The sequence below is a fragment of the Cucurbita pepo genome, chromosome LG03, assembly GCF_002806865.2.
Source record: "Cucurbita pepo subsp. pepo cultivar mu-cu-16 chromosome LG03, ASM280686v2, whole genome shotgun sequence".
NCBI lineage: Eukaryota > Viridiplantae > Streptophyta > Magnoliopsida > Cucurbitales > Cucurbitaceae > Cucurbita > Cucurbita pepo.
In genome coordinates, this window is record NC_036640.1 from 10,661,472 (window position 1) to 10,680,024 (window position 18,553).

The 18,553-nt window shown below is 33.7% G+C and overlaps 1 protein-coding gene across 1 annotated transcript in view; it reads right to left on the reverse strand.

The window, feature by feature from the left end:
- LOC111790806 overlaps nucleotides 1-18,553 on the reverse strand; it is a 67,844-nt gene that overhangs the window by 33,453 nt on the left and 15,838 nt on the right. The window contains exons 15-30 of the mRNA XM_023671868.1: nucleotides 15,704-15,817; nucleotides 9,824-9,919; nucleotides 9,686-9,753; nucleotides 8,313-8,433; nucleotides 8,004-8,216; nucleotides 7,638-7,871; nucleotides 7,433-7,542; nucleotides 7,197-7,293; nucleotides 5,524-5,622; nucleotides 5,287-5,427; nucleotides 5,016-5,084; nucleotides 2,444-2,884; nucleotides 2,040-2,360; nucleotides 1,034-1,165; nucleotides 822-935; nucleotides 507-691 (exon numbers count right to left, since the gene is read on the reverse strand). Of these exons, the coding sequence (XP_023527636.1) occupies nucleotides 507-691; nucleotides 822-935; nucleotides 1,034-1,165; nucleotides 2,040-2,360; nucleotides 2,444-2,884; nucleotides 5,016-5,084; nucleotides 5,287-5,427; nucleotides 5,524-5,622; nucleotides 7,197-7,293; nucleotides 7,433-7,542; nucleotides 7,638-7,871; nucleotides 8,004-8,216; nucleotides 8,313-8,433; nucleotides 9,686-9,753; nucleotides 9,824-9,919; nucleotides 15,704-15,817 (2,555 nt within the window). The remainder of the gene's footprint in view (nucleotides 1-506; nucleotides 692-821; nucleotides 936-1,033; nucleotides 1,166-2,039; nucleotides 2,361-2,443; nucleotides 2,885-5,015; nucleotides 5,085-5,286; nucleotides 5,428-5,523; nucleotides 5,623-7,196; nucleotides 7,294-7,432; nucleotides 7,543-7,637; nucleotides 7,872-8,003; nucleotides 8,217-8,312; nucleotides 8,434-9,685; nucleotides 9,754-9,823; nucleotides 9,920-15,703; nucleotides 15,818-18,553) is intronic.

Below are 18,553 nucleotides of genomic sequence, written 5' to 3' on the forward strand. Positions count from 1 at the left end.
AAAAAAAAAGAAAAAAAAAAAAAAAAAAAAAAAAAAAAAAAAAAAAAAAAAAAAAAAAAAAAAAAAAAAAAAAAAAAAAAAAAAAAAAAAAGAACGACGAAGAGTTAAAAAAGAAGAAAAAAAAATGAAAAATGACCAAATAAAAAAAAAAAATACTCGGTTTACAAACCCTAGCATCATAATTAAAAATGATCCCTCGAAAAGGATTTTTCCCCAGCAAAAGAAATCAAATCCTCCAACCAAACAACCCCTCACATATCTTTTGTAATATTGATTATGTTTTATGGAGTATTTCTTTCCTTATTGGTTGATGGTCTTTCTTCTATATAAGAATTTTCAGATGTGCAAGAAGAAATACAGTAATATTACTCTTCTTCCCTAAATTCAAGTTATTTTTGTTTTTATAATAATTTACCATGCAACTAATCATATACATGCTTTTATGTCAGTTATAAGTCAAATTTCAAAAAATACTCAAGGATAATAAGAGAGGAAAGATTACGAACTCTTTGCTATTTGAATTCTTGGGAACAATAATAATGGGTGTATCCAGTGATAGGTCCAGCTTCACGGCGGCAGCACCATCAATCTCATATTTTTGGATCAACCACTCGAAATCCCCAACTTTATCAACAAGTTTAACTGCTTCCTCAGTATGTGGAGTAGCTAGTCCCATGAAGTAAACTGTAATCTACAGAAGTGGAAAATTACATACAGCATTATAAAGAAATGTAATAAAAGTTCAGATATGTACGACTCGATTAATGTTATTGATTTATAACAAATTTATAAACGAAAACTAAGAGAATTTTTCCCTTTACCTCCGAAACAAATCTATAAAGGAAAACTATGCGGACAGCAGAAAGCCGACCATGTAGACAGTAATCATATCCTTCGTAGTCATCATCGTCAACACTATAGGAAAGAAATTTGAACTAAAGAGAAAAAGAAAAGAAAAAATCATTTATAGTCAATAGTCTTAATACAACAATTAACATATCAAGATCATTTATATGTAAGAAGCACACGTTACATTGATAAGTGATTCAACACCAGGATTTCGTATATCACAAAGCCAACCCCAGCAATGGTCTTCTCCTAAAGACATATCACAAAGTCTGAAATTCCCTAGAGTTCCTTCAATAGAAAGAGAGCTTGGATGGACCTAAAAAGAAAAATGCCCGTTAGAAAGTGGATAAAAGTGAGAATGAGGTGTGAATTCTCAAAGTAAATCACATTTTATGATCATATATTAGAAACGACAGCCATCCATTACATAATGCACAAAAATTGCTAATTAGGCTTACAAACAGGAAAATAAAAAAATGAACAAGGAAAAAATACACACTAGTATTTAAGGTTGAGTTAGCTTTCACTTAATCCTGAATTTACAACACACATTATTACCTTCAAAGCTCTATAATTGGAAGAATTGATTTCCATTATCAACTTAGAATTAGATATTTTAAAATTAAATTTCTTAACTTTTAACTCTAAATTTATTCATATGGAAAAATTATAAACCAAACCCAAAATTTTTTGTTCAACAGGTTCAAAATAAGTTAAATACTAGCAAAAAATTATAAGCTGAAACACACGAATATGTATATATATATATATATATATATAGATACATACATACATACATACATATATATATATATATATATATATGTATGTATATAAGCTGAAACACACACACACACACGTATTATTATTATTATTATTATTTATTTATTTTTTTTACTTCACTAATTTTAAGTAACCTACCACGCATACAAAATAAGAAAATATAAAATCAACAAATCATAGCAATGTCAGCCCGAAGTGTATTATAAAATTAAGTTTAAGAAACAAGCTGAGTCAGCCTTTCATTACTATAAATGGTAAGAAACTCAATCCAAGTGAAACACCAAGGATAAAAAAGCAATGTTCCCGTAGAAAAAACAACTAGGGGAAGATAGCTAGGGACCACTAAAAACCAATTTATGTGCATAGGGTAAAGCATAACTGTCCTTGATGATAGAGATGGTACCCACCTTAAGCTCAAACAAAAAGCTCTCCTGCACGAGCATTGCAAACTGAGATCCATCCTCCATGTTAAGATAGATGGCAACACTGGCAACATTCATGTTTAAGTAGAATACAACACGACTTTTGCCATGTCCTAGCAATCCCTTAACGAGGCCTTTTTCTTCCACCTTTTCTTTATCCATAACAGGCTTATCTTCTGAAGTTCCGGGCAAGTCTGGGCTAACTTCTACATAATTTGTGGAGCTTATATCGAAACCAAAACCAATTAACGCAACAAGAGTAGGTCTGTTGCAATAGAACTCCATTTTTGACATGCAAATACTCATCTGAAATGTTTCATTCATGAAATATTAGCATCGTGAACATGATTTTGAACAAATAATAAACATCGCCAATATCATATTAGTACCTGTGTGTCTATACCATCATAATCAGGTGAATCTGAACCCCTAGTCAAGAAGGTTACAACCACAAAGTCAGAACTTTCACTGTCCTCTGCCTCATAAAATATGTCACTGGATATGCTTTTCCTTTTTTCTATATCATTGTCAGTAAATATTGTGTCAGTAGACTCATGTCCAGGGGAATCGTAGTTGCTAACATCAGATAGAGATAAAAAATCAGGCAACGCATCCGTAAAACTATCATCCTCATCAATAATTGCAGTAGTCGTTTGTATCCCATTAGGATCAAATGTGCCAGGAGAAGAAGATAACTTCTCATTTGATAGCACAGAACGAGCTAAATACTGTGAACTTGTTGATAAATGGCCTTGAAGGTGATCCTTAATATGCAGAGAATGCAGCTTCGTTTTGACTGAAAGAATATCATCACCAAGAATTATGTGGACCTGTCAATCAGGAAGTAAGTATCTAACAGTGGTGTACAAGTATATAGGTAAAGTATCAAACCTAACAAGTTAACTGAAGAAGGAAAACATACCACAATGTGGTCAGCACGACTTCAAAAAGACTTATGAATTGAAAAGAAGCATATAGACAATAAATAAATAAAAATTTCTAGGAGACAAAGTAAAAATCACCCACAAGTAGAAACTATTATCAAAAACAGGAGAATGAAACAGGAATATCCAACAAGCCCTCGCAAACATTACTATTCCACTTGAAACATAACCGATATGAAATTCATAAATCAAGATCCCTCAGATGGAAAGAAACAACCGCATCTTCTCTAACTCTGAAAGTCCCCTCCACCATCATCGGGACAGGGTCGTTTATTTGATGTTTTCGTGGGATCTTAAATCAAAATCTTTTTGTTAATGCCAAGGGTAGAAAATTCTCAATCAGAGAGAGAAATACTACATAATGATCCTACGATCAAGTTCTTGAGTTTAAATTTTATACAGGATGAAAATTCAATCAAAGGAACCAAGACCAGATAGCTAATCCTTCATAGATCCAATCTGAGACTCCAATAAATGAAATTGGAAATCCTGGTAATTCTTTTTTCCATTCCTACTTTTTTCAACCATTCAAAATACATTGATAATTGTGAATGATCTTGAAGTTCCCATAGCCATTAGAAAAGGTATTTGAAATTGTACCAAATATCCAATTGCAAATTTTATGTCACATCAAAAAATTTCAAATAGCCATAAAGCTTTCCCATCTAACATATATGACTTGTTTGTTCTATAGAGCATACAAGAGGCCTTGGAGGATCCAAATTGAAAACTAGTCGTTACAAAGGAGATGAATGCTCTAAAACAAAATGTATTGGAGTTTGCTGAAAATAAGAAACCAATGGATTGTAATACTCAGAGATACAAGGTCAGACTAGTAGCTAAACTCACTGACATATAGAATTGATTATTAGGAATCATTTGCCCATGTTCCTAAAATTAACTCTATTAGAGTTCTTTTATCTCTTGCAATTAATTTAGATAGATCGCTTTACCAACTTCTGAAAATTCTTTTTTTAATGACATCTTGAGGAAGAGGTTTTTATAAGCTTACCACTAGGTTTTGAGAAGTAACTTGGATGTATGAAAATTTGCAAATTAAATAAATCTTTTTGTCGTCATAAATACCTTCGAGAGCTTCGTTTGAACGCTTTAGAAAAGTTGTGGTTAGCTATGAACTTTCAGAGTCAATCAGCTCATACTTCATTTTATATAAACACTTTAAGTATAATAAAATCTTAATTTTGATCCTCTACGTGGATAGTCTTATTCTAACTAGTGATGATGAAGCAAGTTTGGCCAATCTCAAGAAAAATCTTGGACGTGAGTTTCAAATAAAGGATTTAAGAACGTTAAAATATTTTCTAAGGATAAAATTAGCAGGATTGAAGAAGGTATCATCGTTAATTAAATCAAGTATGTCATTGACTTACTTGAAGAAACAGGTTTATTTGGATGCAAAAACAGGATTACATCTATTGAACCTAATCTAAAGTTACAAGTAGCAAAAGCATAACAAATAATGGACAAGGAACGATACCCGAGACTTGTTAGAAGATTAATATCATAAAGAATGGAGGTTATTTGATGCAAATTAACATCAAAAGAGAGAATATCAACCAAAATCTCCATTAACACTTCAATCTATGTTAAACCTCAATCAAAGAAGATTTGAGCCCTACCAATCCAACCCAACTAAAGGACTAACTTTAACAAATTCAAACAAAATTACCAAATAACTTCAAACTATATTATTTATGCACTACATCAATCGACTAGCATACAAAACTAATCAAGAATTGTAATTGCGGAGAAGAAGAAAAACAGCAAACTTCACAGACATTGCAGTCCAGAAATGAACCGAATAGTATACTAATAATCCAGCAAATCATGTGAAGAAATAGTTAATAATATAATCATAGGATTCTCCTGGTCAATTTCTAATTCTACAATCAGCTCCAGTCCTAAGTCTTTAGAAGACGTGAATCCTTTAGTACACTAACATTTTAGTTAGCATAAAAATAAAAGGAAAAGAAGCTATATATTAATGAAGATAAACCTTTCCACCCGAAGCAAGAAGCTCAAGAATCAGGATCTCATCAAATTTATTATCAACTTCGTCTCCAGTCTGCAAAATAATGGTCACAAACATTAGATTGCTCAACCAACTGGAAGAAAGCAAATACTAAAATCAAGTCTAGCCTCTGAAAAGAAATCATAAAAATAATTATTGACCTCCAATGGCACCAAAGAGAAGATAGTATTGCAAACACATGATACCACTGACAGTCACTATTGAACAGAAGAGGAAGTAGAAAACTCATTTGTACCTTCCCATATATCAATAGTTTGGCTTCCACCAATGCACCGTTTATAACAAGGTTAGCTGCCTTCGTATTAGGTGTGTGACGCTCCATTAGCGGAGATTCATCATTATCTATTTCTCCAAGTATATCCATCGATGGAGGAGCCTGTTTATAACAATAATAAATAGCTACTAAGTAACAGGAAGAAGAATACTGTAAATGGATAAAAAGCAGAACATATTAGAATTAGAGAGTAAATACAGAAGCTTGATATGTCGCTTGTAAAAGTCTTTTTGACCAAGAGCTCTTCTCCACTTCATTCTGAAATTCTATCACCCAGGTATTTGAAGATTCCAGAGCCTAGAGAATTATAAATCATTAGAAAAATGAAAGGAGAAAAATGTAGCTGCTAATATATGTTATTTGATTTAGTAAATAGAGTATTTCTTCTCCTTCAAGCTGTAACCGGAGCTTTTTTAAAACCCAAGGTGTCCTAAATCACAATAGCCCTTTGGGGTTTAAGCACGAGGCACAAACCAAATGTGAGATTTCTGTGCAGTTCAGACAATATATAAAACTTACATAAATATATATAGACGTACATGTTCATAATAATAAACATACAAGAAAGAAAAAAAAAACAACAACAACAACAAGAGGTACAACAAAGAAGCATATGGAGAAGAAAAAAAGAAGAAAAAAGAACTGAAGAAGGAATGAGAAGAGTGGCGAGGAGAGGTCTGCCACCAAGGGGCATTCACTTGCAAAAGGGTACTGAAACAGAAAACACTACATGCAAGGGTCTTTTCGTCCTTTAGGTACTGCCAGAAAAGGTTCTTATACAAATGGATGAATATATCCTCAATTTCTTTTCTGCCAGTAGGCTATTGCCTCCTTTGAGAATTTCATGTATAGAGTTCTTCCTCTTTCTAGGGGCTATGACTCACGTGACAATGTTAGACCTCCAATCACAAAGGTGTATTCAAAGAAGGGGGTAGTAATTTTATTTAACTACAATAGCTCCATCAAAGCTTTCAATTCCCAATCCTTGTAGCCATAAAGATTCCTCATCAGAAGATCCTATTTGGATTCATGGCACCATCCAATCAACGAAAGACCCAACCATTCCTCTCTTGGTGGGATGACTTTGATGCAGAATTTGAAGTTAGCATAAGCAGTTTGGAATCTCTGTGCAGCCTATAGATGATTACTTGGATGATATTTTTTTTTTTTTAAAAAGGACAACTTTCCATTCATAAAATGAAAAGAGATACTAGGGGATACGAACTCCAGTGAGGTGTGAAAAAAAATATTAAAAAAAAAAACTGAAGGAAAGAAATGATATGGTGATTGAAGACTCCCATTTGGACGTTTTTTGAGTTTCTATTTCAAGAAAATGATAAGGAGGATATTTCTCCTCCATAATTAGTGCCTAAAAATTTTGTATCTCTTATTGACATTTGTTCCTTGATTGTTTTGTTATACACTTTGGGGCTTCCGTTCTCGAAGAACCTTAGGTGCTTTGGTTTTGCCTTTTTCAACCTAGTGTGGTCTCCGTTTCTTTCTTTGGTTTAGAAGCTTCATTTTATTAGATCTTCATCCTTCGTATAATTCAGTTGGTTTGTTAAATGTTTTTTAGAAGGATTTTTGGCCAGCTTTTACTAGTATTGGTTCAAGTTGTCCGCTATTGTGTTTGCTTTACATGGTTTCTCTAGAGCTTTTGTTTGATGGTTCCTTTTTTTGTTTTTTTGACTGTTCTCATTTGATTGTAATTGTTGTAAGGTCTTGTATTTCATTATATCTTTCGAACATTTTTTTCAAAAAAAAGTAATTTTAAAAATACANAAAAAAAAAAAAAAAAAAAAAAAAAAAAAAAAAAAAAAAAAAAAAAAAAAAAAAATTAGCCCATAACACCTCAAACCAATTAAACATACCTTCTGAATGTCCATGCCTCTAGAACTCAGCGCAATACAAAACAACGATCCACCCACACTACTTGATGGAACTTCATGAACTTGCTTACCAGCCACACTGTAATAACACAAATGTAATATAAAATAATAGTAAGTAAATAACACTCTAAAAAGTTTAATTAGAACTTAGTTAACATTCAAAAATAAAAACCAAAGAGCCAACAAAACAAATAAACAGGTGGAACCCAAAGAAAAACCTCAAATGGCGTTGGTAAATCTGGGACTTCCCCGACTCTAAAACGTAAATATACAAGCCTGAGAGAACAAGATAACATGGCTTCCACTGAGCCACAGAATTTCCTATACCCTGAAACAAATATTATTTAACAATTATGGATGGCTATGATATAAAAAGGTGCAAGATAATTTTTTTTTTTTTTTTTTTCTCAATTCAAGCCATACCCTCCACACTAGGATTCTTGCATCAGCAGTGAGATCCACGGGACCCCACGGAGCAAGCACAGGTTGTAAATTACCACTTGTATTCGAGTGTTGACTATAAGTCTCCATTTTACTATAGATAGTGTTTAATAGTTCCATGATTTTGCAGTATCTTGATGGTGAGAAGTGAATGCCAAGGTTCGGCACTTGAATAGAGATTCGTGTAGATGGGTGACTTGGGTGAGGTACCTTTATCTTGAACCAAAAAAACAAAAAGGAATTACAAGTCACAGAATAAAACCTATGTATTCTTTAAAACAAAAAGGAAGTCAGTGTGAAGTGTCAAAATCTATACAAGAAAATGGGAGAATCCTCATAAACAGTTACCTGATCTACTACTACTGCCATTCCAAACTGATCAAAAAGAGGATAAACGTTGTGAGACTCCTCCTTTCCTAAAGGGGAAACAATGGGTTGATTACTATAATCTGAGCATTTCTCACATTCAGGATCACAATCCCTGAACAATGCAGCAATATCTCTTCCAGCTATAAAAAATCGAGAATATAAGCTATGTCTTCGTTCATCAGACTGGGAACCCTGTGATGAAATAACATAAACAAAGGAAGAAACTAGAAAGAAAGAAGAAGAAAAAAAAAAAGCAACAAAGCAGTACGTCACAGTAAACAAATATACCATGGTTCGCAGCATAAAGTGACCAAAATCCAAAAGAAAATGACTATCATATTTGGAAGAGACGCCTGATCTGATAGGAACTCTAACTTTTGGGGCATCAAGATCAATGTCAAGAGCAAATCTGGAACACAAAATTAGAACATATATTAAAAGAGCAAGAATAAGAAATCAAAAAATTGAATTATGTTCAACAAGCCCATGGAAACAAGGGAATACTGAAAAAGGAAATCTTCAAGATTTCACAGATGATGGGAATGCTAGAGGTAATCAAAACCTTCAACAAATTCAAGAAAAAAATCTAGCACCTACAAGAAGAAATAATGTTCCGCTTGGGAGATCACATCCTGACATCCAAATGCCGGGTGATTAAAGACTGGAATTCCACCAACTTTTGGCGACATGGCAGAACAAAAGCACAACCTCATTAAAGAGCTCCAACAAATTGATGAATGGGAAGAAAATGGCTCCCTTGACTCACTATCATTACAAAGAAGGATAGTTATCCAATCAAAAAGCCTTTTTTTTTTTTTTTTTTTTTTTTTTTCTTTTTTTTTTTTTTTTTTTTTTTTTTTTTTTGCCTCAAAGGAAAATCTTTTTTGACACAGCATTGCAAGTCAAAGTGATTGGTTGAAAGTGACGAAAACTCAGAATTGTGGCATCAGAAGAAAAAAAAGTCATTGAAATTCTTTCTACAACAGGGGACAGTCTCATATATGTCAAGAGTACTGAATCTGAATTTGTGGCCTTCTATGATAACTTGTTCACAAAAAAGAAGGGAAATCATTTTTTCCCCAACAATGATGATTCGAGCTCAATTTCTGTTGAACAAATGGATTCTCTTGAAGTCCCATTTACTGAGGAAGAAATTCTAAGAGCACCTAATGATTTGAAAACCAATAAATCCCTGGAGCCAGATCCATACAAGGCTGAGTTCTTTAAAAATCTGTGGAAAACTTTCAAAGAAGACATTAAGGGGGTGTTCAATGAAATTTTCAAGAGCGTCATCGTCAATGCTAGGCTAAATGAAACATATCTTTGTTTTATTCCTATGAAGATTGATGCTAAAAAGCAGTGGGAAATTACAGAATAATTAGTCTCATTATTTGCCTCTACAAAACCATCGCTAGGGTTCTTTCTGAAAGTTTGAAGAAAGTTTTGCCTTACACAATTTCTTAATTAGTTGTTGTGGCAGGTCGACAAAACCTTGATGTCTCTTTATTNTTTTTTTTTTTTTTTTTTTTTTTTTTTTTTTTTTTTTTTTTTTTTTTTTTTTTTGCTACAATTATTAGTTTTGGGGTATTAATTGATACAACACCCAAAGATGAAGGGTCCATATTGATTTTTTCCCAAATAAAAAAAGCAAATTGAGTTACCTGCTTTGTTCCTCTAATGCAATTTGAAATTGCTCTTGAGCTCTACGAGTCACTTTCTCAAATTTTACCTGCATTTCGATTCAAGAACTGTAAGTTTAGTTCAAAAAATGATGGTGGAAAGTTATTAGACAATATCACCTGCAAAGCTGCTGCAGTTTCCAATGCAACAGTAGGGCTAACTTCATTACTCCTTCGCAAAAACTCTAAAAAACGATCACAACTGTCCATCAAAATCTACACACAAAGAATAAAATTTTATGTAAATCTAAAGCACGCAGATATAAAAGAAACCTACTATTTATTCTTTTACAGTTTTCTGAGCTCAACCCCTATCCCGGGGGAGGGCTATTGTATAAACAAGAAGAAAAAGAAGTTAAGAAAAAAAGCTCAACAGTTCAAGCAAATGGAAATCTATACAGAAAAGGTAAAGTAGAAAACAAGAATGCTATTTCATTGATGAATAAAATTACAAAAGACAAAAACCCAAATCACTTGTGAGAAAGGCCAAATCTACCATCTTCAAGTAAATTTCACGTTTTATTTGGTCCAAATCACTCGTGAGTATATGTATGCTTCATTTGGTCTACTATCTTCAAGTAAATTTCATGATTCAGTCTTCTGCAGTGCACGTTTTATTGAAAACACTGGCTGTAAAGTGCATTATGAGTATTATCTTCAATCATATATACAGCTTACAGTTTAAAAAAAAAAAAAAAAAAAATCCAAAAAACGATTAAGGGAAGAAGATAAATCATTGAGGATCCTATTGTTTCTTTCACATCAAAGGTACAACAGAAAAGCCCTGATGATCGCTTCCCATGGAAATTTCTTAGACTGTTTGAAAGGATGACCCACCAATATGTGAAAGAAAATCTTTGGTGTTGTCCGGCTTGGCTAATGAAAATCAAATGCCTCCAGTATTAAATTCCAGAGTCTTTGGGAAGGTTTGCAGTGAACAAATAGGTGAATTTGAGATTCAGAGGCTTCTTGACCTAATATTCCAACCAGTTGATAATGAATAAAAGGCATCCCTTTATGCAATCTTCCCTGTATTCAAACCACAATGACTGAGCTCCCACATAAAGGCTTTGGTTTTCATGGTATAATGCCCCCTCCAAATAGTCTCAAATAGAGATTTTTTTTTCTTTTCCCTCAGCTTTAATCACACCATCCGTTGGAGATTTTCCAGAAAATGTTTGAGAGGGATTTAAACGCAAAAGCCAATTATCCAGCCCTTGCTTGAAATTCACTGAGGGTAAAAGATAGAATAGTGAGGCCTATTCCAGTATTTCATCGTCCGTCAGATTTCTTCTTAAGTTGAGCTCCCAGATTGAGGAGTATGTGATTATTGTGCCAGAAAATGTTTCATTAGTCACTCCACACGTTCAACCAATTGTAGCTGGGATTAATGTGCATGATCTGCATAAGAATGAGGAATTTTTTGTGCCGAATGATGTTTCATTAAATGCTACAGTTGCACAAAAGAATGTGACTTTAAATGCTTTACAGAATTTGGAATTACCGATTTGAATTGCCCCAGCTACTTCTTTAATTTCTCCTATAGAAGCCGTGAATTCAGCAAGGATTTAATTATCAATGGCCTGCAAGAACGTTGGCATTTTTTGCACCCTAATTACTGTGCTTTGGCAGAAAGTCTTGGTATCTCTTAGTGCCAATCTTGCCTCTTGAATCCAATTTTTCTATTGATAATTTGGCTATTAGTGATTCTGACTCAATAAAAGAGGCACCTTCTTTTCCAAAATAATTGCTCCAGAGTCCTTTGAAAATTCAAGTCCACTAAAGTATCAAAATGGTGCTAAGATGATTTAATGAAAGCTTATCCCCTTCTTGCACACCAAAAAAGGAATTGAGACTTCATTTCCTCCCATTCAAGAGGTCAGATCTTGTAATTCTGATACCATTGAAGAGTCACACTCTCGTCTTTCGGTAAGATCAGTGCTGCATTCATGTAGATTTCAACGTGATTCAATGGACTCGTGAACAATTTTGTGTCGGAAGACAAACTCGATTGAAGAGCTCAGCTTAATGGAATGGCATTTGTCTAATGGCAAGTTCACGTGGTAAAAATCGGGTGACGATTCTTTGCAATCTCCTTTTAGTCGGCTCTTTGTTTCTAAAAATTTGGATGTGATGTTTGATAATTCAGGAGTTTCTGAACAGGCCCGTATATTTTCTGTTCACTCTTCTTTACTCCTCGATGCTGGAAATTTTGTATGGGGCCCTCTCCTTTTTGTTTCTACAACAGTTGGTTAAGTATAGCATAAGCCCTCTTTCCTTATGAATAGCTTCCAAAAAATCTCAATCCCCTTTCTCAAAAGCCTTCTCTAGATCCAGCCAACTTGACGACTAATCCTTTCCTTTCCTTCTGTGACAAAACTGATAATTAACTATCTCATTTGCTCAAATGAAGCATCCAAGATTTGTTTATCCACAACAAAGGCCATTTGGTTCTCCGGAGTAGTATCAATAGTATCCGGCAAAAGACATGCTTGAGTGGATGTAGACCTCTGGCTAAGAAAATAGGAGAATATAATATCGCGGACAAAACCAGGCACCATTTTCAAAAAGGAAAGACAAAAGTTACATATATGACAGCAATACATTTCCAAAAGACACAGTTTTGGAATTAGATGGTGCAGAATTGCATAGCCGCTTGGAAGAAGATATGCTCTAAAAGAGGTAGACTTATCCTTCCCTGAGCTGTCTCTCATCAGCTAGAACGAAGCTAAATTGAATGTTCAGTCACACTTCATGGTTATCGGGGGCGATAACAACGATTATGCACTTTGGCATAAATTAATCCAAACCAAATATATGAAAATGCCCTCAATTGTATTCCCTTTCTAATACGAAGATGCATCATGAGCCTCTCTTTCGTACTCTTTTCTTTTTTAAGCGAACGAAACTTTTCAATGGTATTATCAACAGAAACTAATAATTAGAAATACAAAATCCCAAAAAGGAAAATGAATAAAGAAATATTAAGAAAGAGGTAAGAAATGATTGCAACTAAAAATGAGCGCAAGCCAAATAAGACGAAAAGCTAGAATCTAAAAACCCACCAAAAACTTGGAGAACGCCATAAAGAAGGCATAAGGCCAGCCAAACCAAAACGATCAGAGTGAGGAGAGAATAAACGACAAGGAAATGCTTTTGATACATTCAAACAAACAAAAAAGCTGACGAAAGATTTCCAAACACAAGACCATAAAATCTTTTAAAATGGCGCTAGGAGAGAATGCTAACAAAACATGAGATGGACAACAGCCACTTTCGAGAACCACATAGCAAAAAAAATAATAAAAAAGCAAACCCCAAATCATTTGGGACTTTAAGATTTCCTTATAGCCGAAAATAGCCATTAAAATTTTACTTAAAGAGATCAAGAAGGACTTGCATGCATCTGGAGACCACAAACCTCAACAACAAGAGAAGAAAACTTAGCAGGAATAAAAGGAGAAAACATTGGTAATGTTGTTGCATTAAGCTCTGCTTTGACTGACCCATTGGCTTCATTTGGAAATAGGTTATTATAAGCTTCTACAAATAAACCCTCTGCCAAAAACTCTTCGTGCTTTAGTAACTCTACAAGTTGTTCGCCTTCCTCACTAATTAACTATCGATTCCTCATCAGAATCAATAGAGGATAGTTACTTCAGTAAAGGGCGCTGGAGATAGATGCATAAGATTCCTCTTAACCACTGATAACCAAGGACATTAAGAGTTTCTTTCTAGCGAGAATAATGAAGAGGGAAGGCTATTAGAAGTCTTGGATCCACCTCACCGTAGATGTAGGAGATGAAAAATATCATCATTACAAGCAAGAGAATCAGCCACATTCGGATCGGCAGCTGTAATTCCATCATGATCAACGGAAATAATAGTTTTAACGCATCCGGATATTTCAAATTGTGACGTTGATCATGCACAGGGTGCCTTTGCCTTTGAACCAGAAAAACTACTTCAGTCAACTCATCTTCATTTGACAAAATAAATACATCATCTTCCACTACCTTTCCAATTCCCTCGATCCACAAAATTTGAAAATTTTTCGAAAGCATGTTCAGAAATTGGATCCCAATTAAACAATTGTTCCAATGTGTTTGATAACATTTACAAACCATAAAACTGTTGCAAATTTCCTCTGAATATTAGGTTGAATATAAACTATTATTAATTAATTAGAACATGTTTTATCCACAAAATTTTGCATAATTATAATTTTATAATATCATATACATTATAATAGATATCTTAATTTAACAAAAATGAATCAAGTTTATAACATGAAATAATATATTTATTATAGTTTTATCACTTTGAATACAATTTTGAATTTTAAAATTTCAAATTCAAAATGTAGATACACTAAAAACATAAAAAAAATATTGTTTTCAAAATTTGCACCATTTGTATCATAGAATTCGAAAACAATTTTCAAAAACACAACCGTCATAATCTACTTGCTAAACTCGGTGAATTTGAAAACATAAAACATACCCAAGATTGCCTATCAAAAAGGCCCTACTTAAGCATAAAGTAAATTACTATGAAAACTATATCACCAATCCAGAGAGAGAAATTTCTAATATTATAAACCTTAACAACATCAATGAAATTAAGGGGAGCCAATGTTGACCAAACCACCTAAATTTTGCCCGAATGCTTCAAAGGAGGATTGTTTCCAGTATTCCAGAGGTAAACTCCAGATGAAAGTGAATCTTATTATACCAGTGCTCAATTTTCCAAGTGAAGATCGCCAAAATGCCCCCACATGCAATCAAAATTTAATTTTGAAAGATTTTGTCAATTTTCACCAAGACCTTATCATTCATAAAATGATTAATAGAAATTTTGAACCAAAAATAATCTTCTAAGAAATTTTGAACTTCATTCCAAGAGTGAAGGGTGTAGGTCAAAGGCAATGGTGGTAGACATAGGTTGGGCAAAGGGCTGGCTAAGGTTTGGAGAAGAGAGAGAAAATCAGGGTTGAGAGTTCGGTTGAGATGTACCTTTGACTTCACAAGAGATCCATTCAAAATAAATCTATTCAAAAGGGGACCGCCCAAAATTTGCTCACAACAGTATTATGCCACAGGGGACTGGACTCCTAATGAAACCGCCAAAGCCATTTAGCCAAAAGGGCCTTCTTACAGGCTCGCACATTACCAATCCCTAATCCCCCAAGGTCCACTGGCTTCATAACCTCCTTTCACTTAATTAAGTGTGCCCCTTTCCGTTCCTCAACACCCTTCTAAAAGAAGTCCCTTGTAAGCTTCTCCACCGTTTTACTCACTAACATTGGGATCCTACAAAAGGATAAGAAATTGGTAGGGACACCACCCAAGATGGACTTGATAAGGGTAAGTCTATCTCCTCTGGAGGAAAAGCTAATCTTCCAAGACGACAATTTCATTCAAATCTTATTCACAACCAGATTCCAAGACGATAGGCATATGGAGTTATGACCTTATGGAAGTCCTAAATAAGAAGGGAAAGACCTCACATCAGAACTAACCATATTTGGAATTTGCTCAGCCTATCAAATCACAAATTCAACTCCAAGAGCTGGTACTTGCCCCTATAAATCTTCATCCTATAAAAAAATTTCATCCTAGAAATGGTCTCAAAGAATGATAACAAATTATTCAGGTATACAAACGATTGTTTATGATTGTTTACCGTTTGAACAAAAAACAATTGTAAATCAAAGATGAGACATGCTTTGAAACCTTCCAGGTCATTTCTTAGTGAACCCTAATGGTCTTAATAGTCATGATAGCAAATGTCTAGAGAACTCGAGCAATAAATATCATCACATTATAAAAAAAATGGAAAGAAAGGAAAAAAGAAGTATGCACCACTTGAATCCAAGGATAAACAAAATTGCAACCAGACAACAATTCTTTTGAAAACGAATGTAACTTTGAATGAAGAAATAGTCGCAGATAGAGAATGATAAAAACTGATTTTAGATGCCAAAAATCTATTAATTACCGTCACATAGCATGGAGAAATAGTCGCAGATAGTCTCCAGTCAATATTTTCCCCAACTGGCATGTGTATAAAGCTAGCAGCCAATGCATTCACCTTTTGCTCGCTAGAGACACTCTGTAAACAAATTTGACAAGAAACAAACATCTTTGATATAGTAATAATAAGAAGAATGATGGAAAATAACTAAACATAATATGTTGTGGAAACATATAATGAGCCTTCATAATAACAATTCTAAGAAAAAACTACATAACAGTTCAACTGATCAAGTTCCAAAGTTCAAGTTTTATACTAGAAAAAAAATTCATTCAAAAGAACCAAGACCAGATAGTTGATCGTTCAAAGAGCCAATTGGAGACTCCAATGAATGAAATTATAAAAAAAAATCATAATCCTTCATCCCGTCCTACTTTTTCGACCATTCAAAAAATACTGTCAGTTGTGTCCGATCATGATGTTCTCTTAGCCTTTAGAAAAGGTATTCGAAGCTGTACCAAATATCCTATTACAAATTATATGCTATGTCAAAAATTATCAAATAATTATAAAGTTTTTACATCTGGGCTAAATGACTCGTTTGTTCCAAGGAATACATGAGGCATTAGAAGATCCAAATTGGAAACTCTAAGTTATGGAGGAGATGAATGTTCAAAAAATAAATGAAACTTTGAAAATAGTAAAATTTCCAAACGATAAATGGGTTGTAAATGAGTGTTTTCTATAAAAGGTAATGCAAATGGCAGTAGTGAGAGATACAAGGCTAGACTAGTGGCTAATGGTTTCACTCAGACATACGAGATTGATTATCAAAAAACGTTTGCTCCTGTTACTAAAATTAACTCTAGTAGAGTTATTTTGTCTATTGCAATTAACTCAGACTAGCCATTACCCCAATTTAGCGTGAAAAATGCATTTCTCAATGGTGATAGTGAGGAATTGAAGAAATCTCTTTATAGCCTTAAACAGTTTCCAAGAGCCTTGGAAAAGTCGTATCAAGCTTTGAACTTCTTCAGAGTCAGGTAGATCATAATATATTCTACAAACCCATCAAGAATTATAATATCTCAATTTTGATTGTCTATGTAGATGATATCATTCTCACATATGATGATAAAGTAAGTCTAGTTAATCCCAAGAAAAACAATGCAAGTGAGATTCAAAACAATGACTTGGAAACAATGATGTGTTTCCTAGGGGATGGAATTCACAAGATCAAAGAAAGGAATCTTTAACAATCAATAAAGAAGTCTTTGACTTACTTGAAGAATCAGGATTACTAGGTTGTACCGTTGCAAAAATTCCTATTGAACTTAATCTAAAGTTACATAGCAAAAGAAGAAAAAAAATAAAGGACAATAAACACTACAAAAGACTTGTTTGAAAATTAATTTATCTCTAGTACGCATACTAATATTGCATTTGGCATAAGCATAGTTAGCCACTTTATACATGCACCTAAACTGACTCATTATGAAGCTACCTATAGAATTATGAGGTAACTAAAACTGACACTGGGAAAGGTGTTTTATTCAATAGGCATAATCACTTCCAAAAAGAAGTTTAAACTCATGCAGATTGGACATGTGCTACGAACAAAAGATCTCTGGTTATCATTCCTTTGTTCGAGGAAACCTAGTTACTTGAGAGGAGAAAAAAAGGAAAATGTAGTGGCCAGTAGAACCTCTGAAGCAGAGTTTGGAGCTTTAGCTCATGTAACTTGTGATGGTATATAAATCAAAATAATTCTGGAAAAGTCGAGTTCATCAGAAGACACCTATATGAATTTATTATGGCACTCTATATAGCTCATAATCCAGTTCTTAATGATAGAACAAAACATATCAAGGTTGATCATGCAACTTGTCAATGTACTTCCTTTTGTTCCACATGCATTACAAGAAATAAAATCAGAATTGATAAAACAGTTGCTGAGATAAAAGAACAGAACTCAGAACTAATCTGAGGCTTAAAAGTGCCGGCGACTGAAATCGTAAGGCAGGGGAAAGGGGGGAGAGAGGGGACAGCGTTTGTGGGGGAGGGGGGGAGTGTGGTTCTTGTCAAAACGGATGCAAAGGTTTAGGTTTTAAAGAAGTAAAAAACTTCTCATTTTAGAAAATGAAAAAGAAAGCTTAGTCAAATTCATTTAAGACTTATTCTATTACAGATATGAAATTAAATTTATGACATTATGGTTTATAAAGTAAGGCTCATCTACAAAAGACTAGCCGATTGAATAAAAGACCATTATTGGATTCAAATTCCCCGGTTGCCTTCCTCAAAAAAAATAACTACAAAAATATTGAAAATGTCATAAAATACAAGTTTCTAAGGATAGTTATTACTGGAACATGGTAAGTAGTCATAATATCACAATGGGTGCAAACAGGAACTCTAAGTCTAGACCCCAANAAAAAAAAAAAAAAAAAAAAAACTAGTTCATAGAACCATTAGATTGCATAGGAAAGCATAAATAGAAGCACTGATTCAACTCACAAGTAAATGATTTCATTTAAAAACAAAGGAAACTAAAGAATTTCCTTCCTTCTTCATAATGACAATGAACAATTGTTCCTAAAGGGCTAAAAAGTGCTTAGGAAATCTGAGAACGTACTATGGATTAACGCTTCAAAATAAATCCTTCTGGCCATTTGGTAAGAAAGAAACCAAAGACTTTTGAAGATAAGTTCTTCAATTGGGTACATCGTTCTGAATATATCAAGAACAAGGCTTCTCAAGTGTTCATTGTCCAAAATTTGCTGTAAGGCTATTCTCTTAATGATATTTGAAATAATTGGGGGTATTTTGTAGGATCAAATTATAGCTTTCCCTCTGTCTATCTTGCAATTACCT